Consider the following 14,950-nt stretch of genomic DNA (forward strand, 5'->3'; position numbering starts at 1 on the left):
CAGCATCAAAGAGTGCTTCAAGTTCGAAGGCATAAATATCACCATTAATATTTATGCCTTGAAACATTGAAACCACATAGAAACTAAGCACACCAATGCATCTTCTGAGGAAGTTCAACATTTTGTCCTACAACCTTTAGTAACATATACAGATGTACTGTAGAAAGTATACTGTTGGGTTGCATCACAGCTTGGTTTGGGAATAGCTTTGCCCAAGACTGCAAGAAATTGCAGAGTTGTGGATGTAGCTCAGCCAGCAAACGCATCAACCTCACCTCACCAACATCAACTATATTTATACATTATGGTGCCCCAGGAATGGGGACAAAATAATCAAAGACCACTTTCATCCAGATCATTCCATCTTCTCCTCTCTCCCATTGAACAGAAGATGCAAAATCTAGAAAGCATGTACAATCAGATTCAGGAACAGCTTCTTCCAGCTTACCTCATTGGAGAAGTTGGACTTTTGCTCTGGAACTGTAATGTTATAGTACTTTTAAAGAACTATAAGAATATTCTGTATTCTGGTATTTTTCTTTTTGCACTACCTGCGATGCTTTTATATGGTTTGATTGTGCTTATGTTTAATTTGACGCACAAACAAAAGGTTTTCACTGGATCTCGTTGCACGTAATGATAAACCAATGGGAGGACCAACTGAATTTTGGTTTCCTCACCTGCATTTTTCTGGATGTTCGTCACGTTTGTTGTTGAAATCTAGGGATATTTTTGCATCCAAACCAATCCCAAAGTAATTGTTCATGACGCATTTTTCCATGTACCCATTTCTAAAGAACAAAATAAATCAAACTTAGTTTTATTATCAATAAGATTCCACAGGTAAAATATCCTTTATTTCAGTTTATTTCACCTTGCAAAGGTATATTCACCAGCTGGGAGGACCTGGCCCGGACCCTGGGAGGACCCGACCCCAACCCTGGGAGGACCCGACCCCGACCCTGAGAGGACCCGACCCCGACCCTGGGAGGATCCGACCCCGACCCTGGGAGGATCTGACCCCAACCCTGGGAGGATCTGACCCGACCCTGGGAGGACCTGACCCGACCCTGGGAGGATCTGACCCGGACCCTGGGAGGACCCGACCCCGACCCTGGGAGGACCCGACCCCGACCCTGGGAGGACCCGACCCAAACCCTGGGAGGACCCGACCCCGACCCTGGGAGGACCGGACCCCGACCCTGGGAGGACCCGACCCCGACCCTGGGAGGACCCGACCCCAACCCTGGGAGGACCCAGCCCTGATCCTGGGAGGACCCAGCCCTGACAGGACCCAACCCCCACCCTGGGAGGATCTGACCCCAACCCTGGGAGGATCTGACCCGGACCCTGGGAGGACCCGACCCCGACCCTGGGAGAGACAAAAGGTGAGAATAGGAGTAATGAATAATAGGTTTCAGGGAACAGAATCAACACCTGAAATAACAGGAGTCATGAACAGGAATATATTTTAGGAAGGAATATAAAAATAAACAAAAAAAACATAAAATAATCAGTACAACTAAGTTCAATTTAATTTATGGAGTGAGCAAGAAGAATTTGCGGTACAAATCCGCATTGCCATCTCTACAAAATGCTAAACATTATAATAATCAGCTTTGTAAAGGATTATCAGAGATGTCAATAGATTTTTTTCTACAGTTTCTTTATTTTTTTAAAATAACATGTTCTCCCTTTTTCTTTGATAGACACTTCTGCAGAAGAGATAATGGGTTCACTGGCTGCTCCCTGGTTGTGACCATCACTCCTATATCTGGCCATAAAGTCAAGATAAATACCATCCTGGTGTGATCTTTAATTTCTGCACTTTCCGATGCCTAAATGAGAGATCCTCAGCTCCACTTTTTGCTTCTATCCTTCATGCAGATCGGAAGAGTGTGCAATTCATTCTCAAACTTGCAGTACTCCCACTCTCACTCCATCAACTTTGTATTAGCTAAGGAGACTTTCTTGCCAATTGCTCTTGCTTTCATGAAAGTGCTGAATGTGACCTGGGTACTGACTCACAGGCAATTCGCTCCTCTCCATCTAACTTGCCTCACCACTCTTCTCTACTTCTTCTAGACTGTGTGTCCACACACAATGGATCAGTGTATTCTGCAGCTAACACTTGCTGTATCAGATCTGATAAAGTCTGATGAGCTGTACGCTTTACGTAATCTCGACTGCAATTTCCCAATGATCACTTGATGGGAGAGTGGAGGATGCTTTATCCTGTATCTAATCCATGTTATGCCTTATGTGGGAGCATCAATAAAACAGCAAGGAGGTGTTTTAATTCTCTGTATAACATACACTGCATTTGACCTGGGAATGTTTGTTGGAACATTTTAAAGGAAGGTTAAAATTGTTTCAAACTGTTCAATGCAATGTATGACCTGTAAGTAAGTGGTACTTGCATCAGCTGTAAAGAAGTGATTAATAATCCTCTGTAATTATTACTCATCTTGAATGGCACAAAGAAAATTCATAAAAACAGATTCTGGAATTACACTGTGAAACTTTTGAAAACAGATCAAAACATTTGAAATTGTATGCCAAACACAGGGGGGAGTAATTTGGGGATTAATAAAAAACTGCAGCATCTTACAGTACATACAGCGCATCAGGTTCCGAGTTTACAGGGTCAGCATGGACAAATAACATTTTGCTGATGACAGATCCTCCGGCCAAGGAAGCAGCCAGTCCAGCTCGTAAACCTGAAGGGAGGTGCACAGGACAGAGTCAGTGACAAGGTCGACAGTGCAAGCACTTGCAGCACAAAATGGAACCAGCCACACCCCCACCTGAATAAAAGATAAGTCCCCCGAGTTAACATTGCTGAGTCCAGTATGAAAGCAGCGTTCAGATCCTCAGCCCCCTCTCCCCACACTTTGTGACACATAATGTCCCAGATGGTGATGTCAGCCATTGAACTGAGAAAGGAAAGTCAAAAGACAAAATAATTTGCAGATTATTGTGAGAGAGTAACGGCAGGATCAGAACAATCCATTTAACATGCACCAACAATTAAAACTCAGAAAGTTAGAATATCAAGTTCAAATTCTATGTTACAGTTGAGATAGATCCTCAGAGTGGTACTTATTTCTGGCTATCCTCCATAACTTGTTGAAGTAATCTGTGATATTTGACTGCAGTTTAGATCTGTCTCCCTTAAGTCTGCATTGATTAGCACTGCTGATGTGATCTCACTGGGCCAACCACAAGAGGTCCCTGCGGCATGTTAGATTTCAGTTTAATAAAATCACTTACTTGGATAAAGAATCTTGGAGTTTAACATTGGCAAATTGTCTCGATTTCCTGTTGGAGTGGGAAGTGAAGAGGAACTCCCAATGGACAGGTTTCCTTTACTGATCCTCCTCTCACATGGAGACTTTGGCACTGCAATAAGGACAGCATATTGGTCTTCAGCTACATTTTGCTGACGATTACTTGGTCAGAATACATCCATTTACACTTAAGATATATCCAAAAAAACGACTTAATATTTAGAAACCTTTTATGGATGGAACCACAAGAAGACCTCAAATCAGCAAACGTCTGCAACTCAATGAAAAACGACATGTACGTTTGTACGGTGCTTTATTTTTTAGAGCTCATATTCAATTCATTTCAAAAAACAGGCACCGTTAGCAGCAGGCTCAAGAAAGAAAAAACAATCGCTGAGTTTGCTGCTTTGAGTTTTCTGAATCGTCTGCATAAAAACAAGGTTCTATTTTTACCGTTTGACTAAATTTTCTGATATTTCACCCCCCACTGTTTAACATTCTCTTCTCTAACAGCTAGACGCAACAGTCAAATATCATTGCCACTTTTGCCATTGGACATTCGACAATGTCATTCCTAGAACTCAGCATTGTTTTTTCACAAACCTCAGTCGGTGCAATTTCTACTCTCAGACCTTGGTTGGTATTACTCCGGGCCCAGACAATGAATGACATTGTCCTTGCCTCATGACTTCAGTTCAAGTCCCTTTACTCCATGGAGCATGAACCTTGAACCACAGTTTGAATATTGACATTCTCTCCTGACCCCAGTAGGTGGCATCCCTGCCTGAAACTTTGCAGTGCTTGGTCAATGCACCAGTGTGTCAAGTTCATTTTTGCCCAAAGGCCTTGCTCAACAGCATCTTTAATATTTTTTCAGTGCTTAATGCTCTCCTAATATTCTCGCCTTGTCCATTGCCACTAACATAAAGTATCTTCTAACTTTGCCCGTATCCTAAACCTTGATCAGTGACAATCTTGATAAATAACTTAGTTAATTGTTGTTTCTGTGCTATTTCCATTCATTTCATTCACCTCCTTTAATGCCATCCTCAATTGCTAATCAATTTTCCTTTCTTATAAACACACCTTTCCTCTTTCTCGCAAGCTTTTTATAATAACCCTCAATCTCACTTTAGCCCATCTTCTTTTCCCAAGTTCCTTCCACAACCTTTTTTTTTATCTACTGTGTAGAAAGGAGCTGCAGATGTTGGTTTACACCGTAGACACAAAATGCTGGAGTAACTCAGTGGGATAGACAGCATCTTTGGATAGAAGGAATGGTCTGGATAGAAGGAATGGGTGACATCATCCATTCCTTCTATCCTTCTATCCAGAGATGCTGTCTATCCCACTGAGTTACTCCAGCATTTTGCATCTATCTATTTTCTCTACTACTATCTTTCTCCATTTCCCTCCATGATTCTCTTGAAAACCCAGAATCCCGTACCATCCATGGGCACAAGCCACCCCAGCTGCGTCTATGTTGTGCACTCTTTACACTACTACATCATAGGCAATTACTTATCCGACGTTTGATACCTTTCCGGTTGACCCTTCCTTTAATGTTGGTGCTATATGAGGACTGCAGAGAGATTTTGTCTTCGTTTTGGGTGTCTTTTCCTTCTTCTTCAGAGCAAACTCCAAAGCTATAACCTTCTTGGTCTTGTGTCTGTGCGTTCTGTTCATCAACAGCTGTATAATGCAAAAATAATAGGATCACGTATATCAGAACTTATTCAATATTTATGAAGCTTTCTTCTCTCAAATGTGCTTCGTCCAAAATAAAGATACATTAATAATTGATGGCATACTGCTATTTTAAAAAACATTTGTTGATACAAGTCAAATTTCTGCAGAAAATTAAATAGCTAGCATCATCATCGTCTTTGCACATACAGAAATTCCAGTATTTGCTGTTCCTGCAGTGGAACAGTGGTCATTTTAGATGCTCTTCTATCACATTAAAATATAATTGTAAGATTTTGGTTGCATGATAATAGGCATTGCATATTTCTGGACTTGAAAGTTTGCCACCAGTTTTCCTGTCCAATCATCACCTTCAAGAGATTGGCCCTGGCCTGGAGGGAAGAGATCCTTCAAAAAGTGCCACCTTAATTGACTAGCACAATGTGGGCAGGTGAGAGTTATAATGTAGCATTTGGTGAAGTGAATCAGAAACTGGCTGTATAATAGAGCATGATATGAATTGTGGATTAGAGTGGAGTGTGGACTGGAGACTCACCATGTACTTAAGGGAAGTGTGAGGGACATCTCTTGAGAATTGTGAGATTGGTGTAATGGGAATGTGAACATATAACATATAACATATAACAACTACAGCATGGAAACAGGCCTGTCCGGCCCTACCAGTCCACGCCGACCATTCTCCCTGACCTAGTCTCATCTACCTGCACTCAGACCATAACCCTCCAATCCCCTCCTATCCATATACCTATCCAATTTACTCTTAAATAATAAAATCGAGCCAGCCTCCACCACTTCCACCGGAAGCCCATTCCATACAGCCACCACCCTCTGAGTAAAGAAGTTCCCCCTCATGTTACCCCTAAACCTTTGTCCCTCAATTCTGAAGCTATGTCCCCTTGTTGGAATCTTCCCCACTCTCAAAGGGAAAAGCCTACCCACGTCAACTCTGTCCGTCCCTCTCAAAATTTTAAAAACCTCTATCAAGTCCCCCCTCAACCTTCTACGCTCCAAAGAATAAAGACCCAACCTGTTCAACCTCTCTCTGTAGCCTAAGTGCTGAAACCCAGGCAACATTCTAGTAAATCTCCTCTGTACCCTCTCCATTTTGTCGACATCCTTCCTATAATTTGGCGACCAGAACTGCACACCATACTCCAGATTCGGCCTCACCAATGCCCTGTACAATTTTAACATTACATCCCAACTTCTATACTCGATGCTCTGATTTATAAAGGCAAGCATACCAAACGCCTTCTTCACCACCCTATCCACATGAGATTCCACCTTCAGGGAACAATGCACAGTTATTCCCAGATCCCTCTGTTCCACTGCATTCCTCAATTCCCTACCATTTACCCTGTACGTCCTATTTTGATTTGTCCTACCAAAATGCAGCACCTCACACTTATCAGCATTAAACTCCATCTGCCATCTTTCAGCCCACCCTTCCAAAAGGCCCAAGTCTCTCTGTAGACTTTGAAAATCTACCTCACTATCAACTACTCCACCTATCTTAGTATCATCTGCATATTTACTAATCCAATTTGCCACACCATCATCCAGATCATTAATGTAAATGACAAACAACAGTGGACCCAACACAGATCCTTGGGGTACTCCACTAGACACTGGCCTCCAACCTGACATACAATTGTCAACCGTTACCCTCTGGTATCTCCCATTCAGCCATTGTTGAATCCATCTTGCAACCTCACTATTAATACCCAACGATTTAACCTTCTTAATCAACCTTCCATGTGGAACCTTGTCAAATGCCTTACTGAAGTCCATATAGACAACATCCACAGCCTTGCCCTTATCAATTTCCCTGGTAACCTCTTCAAAAAATTCAAGAAGATTAGTCAAACATGACCTTCCAGGCACAAATCCATGTTGACTGTTTCTAATCAGGCCTTGATTATACAAATAATTATATATATTGTCCCTAAGTATCTTTTCCATTAATTTTCCCACCACAGACGTCAAACTAATAGGTCTATAATTGCTAGGTTTACTTTTAGAACCTTTTTTAAACAAGGGCACAACATGCGCAATGCGCCAATCTTCCGGCACCATCCCCGTTTCTAATGACGTTTGAAATATTTCCGTCATAGCCCCTGCTATTTCTGCACTAACTTCCCTCAATGTCCTAGGGAATATCCTATCAGGACCTGGAGACTTATCCACTTTTATATTTTTCAAAAGTGTCCGTACCTCCTCTTCTTTAATCCTCCTAATTTCCATCACTACTCTACTTGTTTCGCTTACCTCACATAATTCAATATCCTTCTCCTCTGTAAATACCGAAGAAAAGAAATTGTTTAATATCTCCCCCATTTCTTCCGGCTCAGCACATAGCTGACCACTCTGACTCTCTAATGGACCAATTTTATCCCTCACTATCCTTTTGCTATTGACATATCTGTAGAACCCCTTGGGGTTTACTTTTACATTACTTGCCAAAGCAGCCTCATATCTTTTTTTCGCTTTTCTAATTTCCTTCTTAAGATTCCTTTTACATTCTTTATATTCCTCAAGAACCTCATTTACTCCCTGCCGCTTATATTTATTGTATATCTCCCTCTTTTTCCGAACCGTGTCCAATTTCCCTGGAAAACCACGGCTCTTTCAAATTATTATTCTTTCCTTTCCACCGAACAGGGACATAAAGACTCTGTACTCTCAAAATTTCACCTTTAAATATCCTCCATTTCTCTATTATATCCTTTTCATAAAACAAAAATTTCCATTTCACTCCTTTTAAATCCTTTCTCATCTCCTCAAAATTAGCCTTTCTCCAATCCAAAATCTCAACCCTTGGTCCAGATTTGACCTTCTCCATAATGATATTAAAACTAATGGCATTGTGATCACTAGACCCAAAGTGCTCCTCAACGCATACCTCCGTCACCTGACCCATCTCATTTCCTAACAGGAGGTCCAACACTGCCCCTTCTCTGGTAGGCACCTCTACGTATTGCTGCAAAAAACTATCCTGCACACATTTTACAAACTCCAAACCATCCAGCCCTTTAACAGAATGCGATTCCCAGTCTATATACGGAAAATTGAAATCACCCACAATCACCACTCTGTGCTTACTACTAATATCTGCTATCTCCTTACATATTTGCTCTTCCAATTCTCGTTCCCTATTTGGCGGTCTATAATACACCCCTATAAGTGTTGCTAAACCTTTCTCATTTCTGAGTTCCACCCAAACAGCCTCCCTAATCGAGCCTTCTAGTCTGTCCTGCCAAAGCACTGCTGTGATATCCTCCCTGACAAGCAATGCAACACCCCCACCTCTTGCCCCTCCGATTCTATCACATCTGAAACAATGAAATCCTGGAATATTTAATTGCCAATCGCAACCCTCCTGCAACCATGTTTCACTGATCGCCACAACATCATACTTCCAGATGTCAATCCAGGCTCTAAGCTCATCCACCTTTCTTACAATGCTCCTAGCATTAAAATATACACATTTAAGGGACCCATCATTTCTTATTCTCAGTTTATTTCTTTTCCCTTCTTTCTCTCCTACATATTGGGTCTGAGTGTTTCCCTTTTCTGCCTCCTGCCTCACACACTGCCTGTTAGCTATCTGTGTTTGAGTCCCTCCCCCCAACCGTACTAGTTTAAAGTCTCCGCAATTATTTTAGCAAATCTCTCCGCCAGGATATTGGTTCCCCTCAGGTTCAGATGCAACCCGTCCTTTTTGTACAAGTCATACTTCCCCCAGAAGAGGTCCCAATGATCCAGAAACTTGAAACCCTGCTCCCTGCACCAGTTCCTCAGCCACTTATTTATCCTCCACCTCACTCCATTCCTATTCTCACTATCGCGTGGCACAGGCAGTAAGCCTGAGATTATTACTTTGGAAGTCCTTTTTTTTAACTCTCTTCCTAGCCCCCTAAATTCTCCTTTCAGGACCTCTTCCCTTATCCTACCTATATTGTTGGTACCTATATGTACCACGACCTCTGGCTCCTCTCCCTCCCCTTTCAGGATATCCTGGACACGCTCAGACACATCCCGGACACCGGCACCAGGGAGGCAAACCACCATCCGGGTCTCCCGACTGCGTCCACAGAAACGCCTATCTGACCCCCTCACTATAGAGTCCCCTATTACTATCGCTCTCCTCTTCCTTTCCCTACCCTTCTGAGCAACAGGGCCGGACTCCTTGCCAGAGGCCCGGGCACCGTCGCTGCCCCCAGGTAGGCTGTCCCCCCCAACAGTACTTAAACAGGAGTACTTATTTCCAAGGGGTACAGCCACCGGGGTACAAGGACCCAAGGACCCAATTAAACATTTTCTTTACTTAATTAAACCCTTGGGCCCTTCACATCCTCCAAGGTTGATGGCTACAGGATTAAAACTATCCTAGAAATACCCAACAAAGGGCATCCTTAGGGCATGATCCAAGCTCCTCAGCAATGCTCTAAGTGGTGCATTGCAGAGATATCACAGCGCAGAAATCATATGGAGGTCACAGGTTTACAACACAGCAAGAAATGTCTAGTTGAATTTCATGATTCAAACTGGAAAATCATATAAACCATGATTTCAAACTGGTTGCAATTGTAGGGCAAAATGCAATCAAATTTTCAGAAAGTAATGGTTCAGCCATGAAAGGAAGAGTGAATCATATGTCAGTTTGGTTGTTGCTAATCTTTAATTCAATGGAACTGGAGCCTGAGGTTTGTGTACAAAGTGGTTTGATACCTTTGTATGAACTGATCAGAATGCCTAATGCCTGTAGATATTGCACAATTACAGAGTGAGCTGCTGTTGATTTCTCACCTTTTTCTGCATGTTCTATGATCTGTCGAATTGCTTTCTTTAAACTATTTGCCCGCAACATTAATTGCTCCCTGGGCCGGAATATCTGTGGCCTGGGTGAGCAGGCTGGCCTTTCATCGGCAATGTCGCACATGATGTTGGCTGTCTCGCCATCTTCCTGCTCTTCTGCAATTGTTGGCGGTGGGTTTGGTAGAGAGGATATTGCCTGAGATTCATCATTGAGTGTTTTGAGCAGCGAGTCCAGTTTTTCTTTTAGGACAGAGCACTGTAGTTAAGAGATAACATAAATCAGTCAGTCCTCCTAATCTGGCAATAAACAATGATAGTGGAAGGATGGATACAAAATTTAGATTTATGGTTTAAAGCAAGCATTGGGAGTTAGACAGAAAAAGCTGGAGTAACTCAGCGGGACAGGCAGCATCTCTGGAGAGAAGGAATGGGTGACGTTTCGGGTCAAGACCCTTCTTCAGACTTAAGCATTAGGAGTTGACTGTTGAGGTGTATATTAAAAACAAAACTGAATGACACAGAGATCTACATATAACTGCTGGGATATTATAGAGATAAGGCAGCATCCTAGGTATGCATGTTTTTACATACCACTCAACATCCTCATATTTACTGCATACTTTCTTGTTTGTGGCATTCTCCCAGTTTTGTGAATGAAATTCCAGTTGCCATTTTATAGTCCACATCACACATCTAATTCCTGCAATTGAAAGCCTACTGATTCAATGTTGCCACTCTCCCTCTGCTAAATAAAGGTAAAAGCTGATTCTGAAGAAGCTCCATTAACGTGCAAAGAGTCAGCAGAAAGACATCAGTGGGAAATCAGTGATACAGATGATTTTGTTTTTTATCACTAAAAGACAAACCACTGGAGGGAACTCAGCAGGTCAAGCAGCATCTGTGGAGGCAAAGCAATGGTCAATGTTTGAATTGGACCCTAATAAATTTTGCAATAAGCCCAATGAATTTCAAGGAAGTGCTGGAAACAGGACCCAGGTGATTTCAAGGAAATGTTGGAAACAGAATCAGGTGAGTTTATAGGAGCCCAGAGAAGATTAGTGGGAGCACAGGAACCTGGCCTTGGTGAGCCTATTGCCATACCAATGGTATTTCCAACCAGTGGAATAGTTGATTATCAGAGTTTCACTGCATAAAGGAATCCAGATCAGCAAGAAATGTGCAGAGTGTGAGAGTAAAAAGTGTATTCTGTTCAGTTAAATGGGTCTCACACCTCATGGTCCCATGCACAAGGAATGGAACACTTGTTAATGTACACAGTGAATACTAGGAACTGTAGAAATGTATGCCAAGAAGTGTCACAGTGACTAAAAACTGGAACATGAATCAGATGCCAACAGTCGCCAACAGCACTGGTCTTCCTGCATACCTTTCTTGCCATGGTCTCAGATTCTTCCCTGTTCTCTGTTGTCCTTTCATATGCCTTCCCAACCCGGGCCACAAAATCTTTAACTGTTTCACAAAGCACTCTGTAAGGAGAAAATGGGTGTACAAAGCACATGATATTATTCAATCGTGCACCTGTACATTTTGCTCTACTAGGTATAATACTAATTAGGCTCTATATTTATTTCAGTCCACTAATTTGCAATGGTTAATGAAGCCATTAAACTATTAGCACTGTCGACTAATTGCAGTAAGTTTTTGTGATTAATGCATTTAAAAAATATATATACTCCATTGCACACCTCTGTAAGGTCCAGTCCAAGTTCTGAAATGTATGGTTCTGAGACAGCAACTGTCCTCGAACCCCCTGAGCTGTGACGGCCATTTCACTTCAGTGGTGCCCATCCATTCTGGCCCATGCAGAACTAGTCATCAGCCGCTGAGCACTGAACCGAACTCCTGAAGAACTGAAGCTATGTGCTTTGCAGTGCAAAGTCTGCTTAGTCCTTCATTGTGTTGACAGGGCCACTCCAAATTCAAAATAATCACAAACAATGGTCTATTACTATTTAACAGTGCGATGAAACTGCAATGAATCAATAATTATTCTTTTTAATCTCGTGGTTAAAGTTTTAAATTTTGACACCTCAGGTAACTATATAACTATCATTGAATTAGAGTAACTGCTGGGGATGCTCTTTGGGGTCGGAAATCACATTCCTGGTCAATAAAGACCAAGAAGTTACAGCACTTAGCTATATTTATTACAATATAACTTGATTATATCTTTTGCTTTCATCGCATTTCATCTGATTTTTGTTGATACGTTCGAGAAAGCCAAACTGTTCTTAATGCCAGAGTAGTCATGCACTACAATTTTGCTTCCACTGGTCAAATAATATTTGATTCAAATTATGACAGCAGCTATTTCAATGCTCAGAACAGTGGCTGCTATTCTGATTTGGGGAATAAAAGCCACTTTATACTTTGGCCTACATTTAGAATGGGATCAGTAGAAGAAGAGGACTTGCAGATGGATAAAGTAATAAGGATGGAGGAGGGAGTATTTGAAGTAATTCAGATTGGTAAAATGAGCTGGCATATTCCAGGTTCTTCTTGTTGCAAGATACTCACTTTGCTGATGATATTACCACCGAATGTTGATCTGATGTCAGGATTTTGGACAGATGTGCTGCAACTGAATCCTCATAAGATGAAATCTGTGGTACCTGAGCAAAATTGGAATGATAAGTAAATCAGCTGCTCTTACAATTTACCCTACACCACTTCAACAAAATAAGGTGGCTATTGTTTTTCTTGCTTGGGACTAAAGGAGGGAACTCTAGAAAACAACCTGGACAATCAAACCTGCAATGAGATTAATGTGTTACTCAATATGACCATGTTTGATTTCTATCTTTTACCATTGGAACACCCATCAAATTATCCCTTACTCTTGTCAATTGTTTTTTTTTTACCATTTGTTAAAAGTTATCATTGCAAAGGAATTGTGATTAGAGCTACATGCAGACCTGACAGAGAACTCAGATTTAAAGACCAAGTTGGAACTTGCTAAAATCTGCAAACATCTGTGCCCCATGGCAAGGCTATATCTGTGAACACTTCCTCTGAGTCGCACTATAATGTTTAATATGATAATGTGTACAATGTGCTATGTTTGAAGGCTCACCACTTTCGCACCAGGCGGGTGATGAATTCATTAGATAACCATTGTTTTCAACTAATGAAATCTATTAAACAGAATTAAGGGGTGGCTCAATGGCGCAGTGGTAGAGTTGCTGCCTTACAGTGTCAGAGACCCGGGTTTGATCCTGACTACGGGGGCTGTCTGTACGGAGTTTTCTCCCTGTGACTGCATGGGGTTTCTCCGGGTGCTCCAGTTTCCTTCCACATTCCAAAGATATACAGGTTTGTAGGCTTCAGCAAAAATTGTAAATTGTCCCTAGTATGTAGGATAGTGTTAATGTACGGGGATCACTGGTTGGCGCGGACTCATGCCGAAGGGCCTGTTTCCGCGCCGTAACTCGAAACTAAACTAAACTTCAGAAGGGCAGTACAATGTGCAGCATGTGACCGAGGATAAAATTCTACTCCATTTTGTTTTTCTCTCATACTGTGCAACTCTTTACCTCTAAAACATCACAGAAATCTTCTGTTCCTATTGAAGGGGAGAGATGTCGAGGGAGTTTTGTTTCATAAACCATGATACCCCACCTGTAAAAACGAAGATAACGGTTAGTCATTCTTTACTGTTTTTTTCATTTTCTGAAAGGCAGTCCATTATCTTTAGTTACAGTGCCCTACACAATGTTTGGGACAAAGACCCAATCGTTAAAGTGCATATTGTCAGATTTTAATAAAGGCCATTTTTACACATTTTGGTTTCACCATGTAGAAATTACAGCAGTGTTTATACATACCGTATAATGCCACGCTCATTAACGCACTCTTACTCGTTCACCTTATGCCTGGCACCTTTACTCCGTTCCCTGCAGCACGCACCATTCTTTTTCCACCACAACATGTGCCATTAACCCTCTATGGCTTGGAAAGCCATATGAACATCATTATGTTCCAGCATTATCCCATTCCCACTGCCACACTGAATTCCCTTCCAAATATTTCCAACTAACCGGAGTTAGCATGTGCATCCTCAGTGAATAGCTTCTACCATATGCAGAACTTCCTGTTACTGCTCGCTGCTGTTTCCTAGTTGCTCGGCCCTCATTCCCTGAGCTGGCTCATTTGTAAAACTTCCAAGAGTTGGTAAACATGCTATTGTCTCAGCAATATGCACAGTATGTAGTGATGTTTAGTTATTAGGTCAGTAAACAATTTTATCTTTACTCAATCACTAACCATTTTTGGTTTCATCTCAAATTTTCACTGCTTCTGGATGGGTTTTCTTATATCCTCTATTCCTTGTTAATCCACCATTTTGAGTTAGCAATTCAGCAAACATAAACAAACGCCCAAGCCCAGAATTTCAGAAGATGACTTGACTTAGCAGCCGAGATTGGGAATTGTAATTAGAAGCAGGAACTCTGATTGCTTAGTCCTCCAAAGATTAAAGGTGGCAAATTCATTATGTCTCCAAATATGGAAGCAACAATTGTGTACATTAATGAAATCAGTAAAAGAGGGATATAGCCATATCTCACTGATTTATCAATAGAAAGGATAGCCAGTGCACTCTCAAATGATGCTCTCACCGATCCAGCATCTTTGTACTTGCTCGTTCCAGTTTCTCCAGGATTTGTGGAAGTTGCGTGTCATCATCACAGGCTGATCCCCATCCCAGCACTCGTGCTAAGTCATTCCCTGTGCCCAAAGGCAGTACTCCCATCTGGCACTGAAGAATGTTTAAAGTTATTAAAAAAGAAAACAGACCCAACATCAATTTCTAGAAACATCCCATCCTAAAACACAATCGCCTGTGAGCCATTATGAAACGCACCCTTCATCCTTGAACTGTTTCCAACTTTGGAATATAACCTCCTGTACCATATCTCTCTCAAATTCTTGTACTATACTACCTTCATAGGCTGCGGCAAGAATATAATAGTTCGGACATACAAATCATTGCTTGGACTACCACTTGGAGTATTATATACAATTCTGATTGCCACAGTATCAGAGAATTTGGTAGCAATAGAGAATGTAGGAAAGATTCACCTGGGTGTTGCCTTGAATGGAGGGCTGTAGTTGTA

General features: G+C 41.7%; 1 protein-coding gene across 5 annotated transcripts in view; it reads right to left on the reverse strand.

Annotated features, from left to right (window-relative positions):
• dgkd (diacylglycerol kinase delta) overlaps positions 1-14,950 on the reverse strand; it is a 121,726-nt gene that overhangs the window by 25,238 nt on the left and 81,538 nt on the right. For 3 of the 5 annotated variants that reach the window (XM_078410735.1, XM_078410733.1, XM_078410738.1), the window contains 9 exons: positions 14,453-14,592; positions 13,370-13,454; positions 12,354-12,448; positions 11,203-11,302; positions 9,807-10,071; positions 4,830-4,982; positions 3,274-3,402; positions 2,612-2,720; positions 681-791 (listed from right to left, as the gene is read on the reverse strand). In XM_078410735.1, the coding sequence (XP_078266861.1) occupies positions 681-791; positions 2,612-2,720; positions 3,274-3,402; positions 4,830-4,982; positions 9,807-10,071; positions 11,203-11,302; positions 12,354-12,448; positions 13,370-13,454; positions 14,453-14,592 (1,187 nt within the window). The remainder of the gene's footprint in view (positions 1-680; positions 792-2,611; positions 2,721-3,273; positions 3,403-4,829; positions 4,983-9,806; positions 10,072-11,202; positions 11,303-12,353; positions 12,449-13,369; positions 13,455-14,452; positions 14,593-14,950) is intronic. The other 2 variants (XM_078410736.1, XM_078410734.1) reach the window with 1 other exon arrangement.

The sequence above is a fragment of the Rhinoraja longicauda genome, chromosome 13, assembly GCF_053455715.1.
Source record: "Rhinoraja longicauda isolate Sanriku21f chromosome 13, sRhiLon1.1, whole genome shotgun sequence".
NCBI lineage: Eukaryota > Metazoa > Chordata > Chondrichthyes > Rajiformes > Arhynchobatidae > Rhinoraja > Rhinoraja longicauda.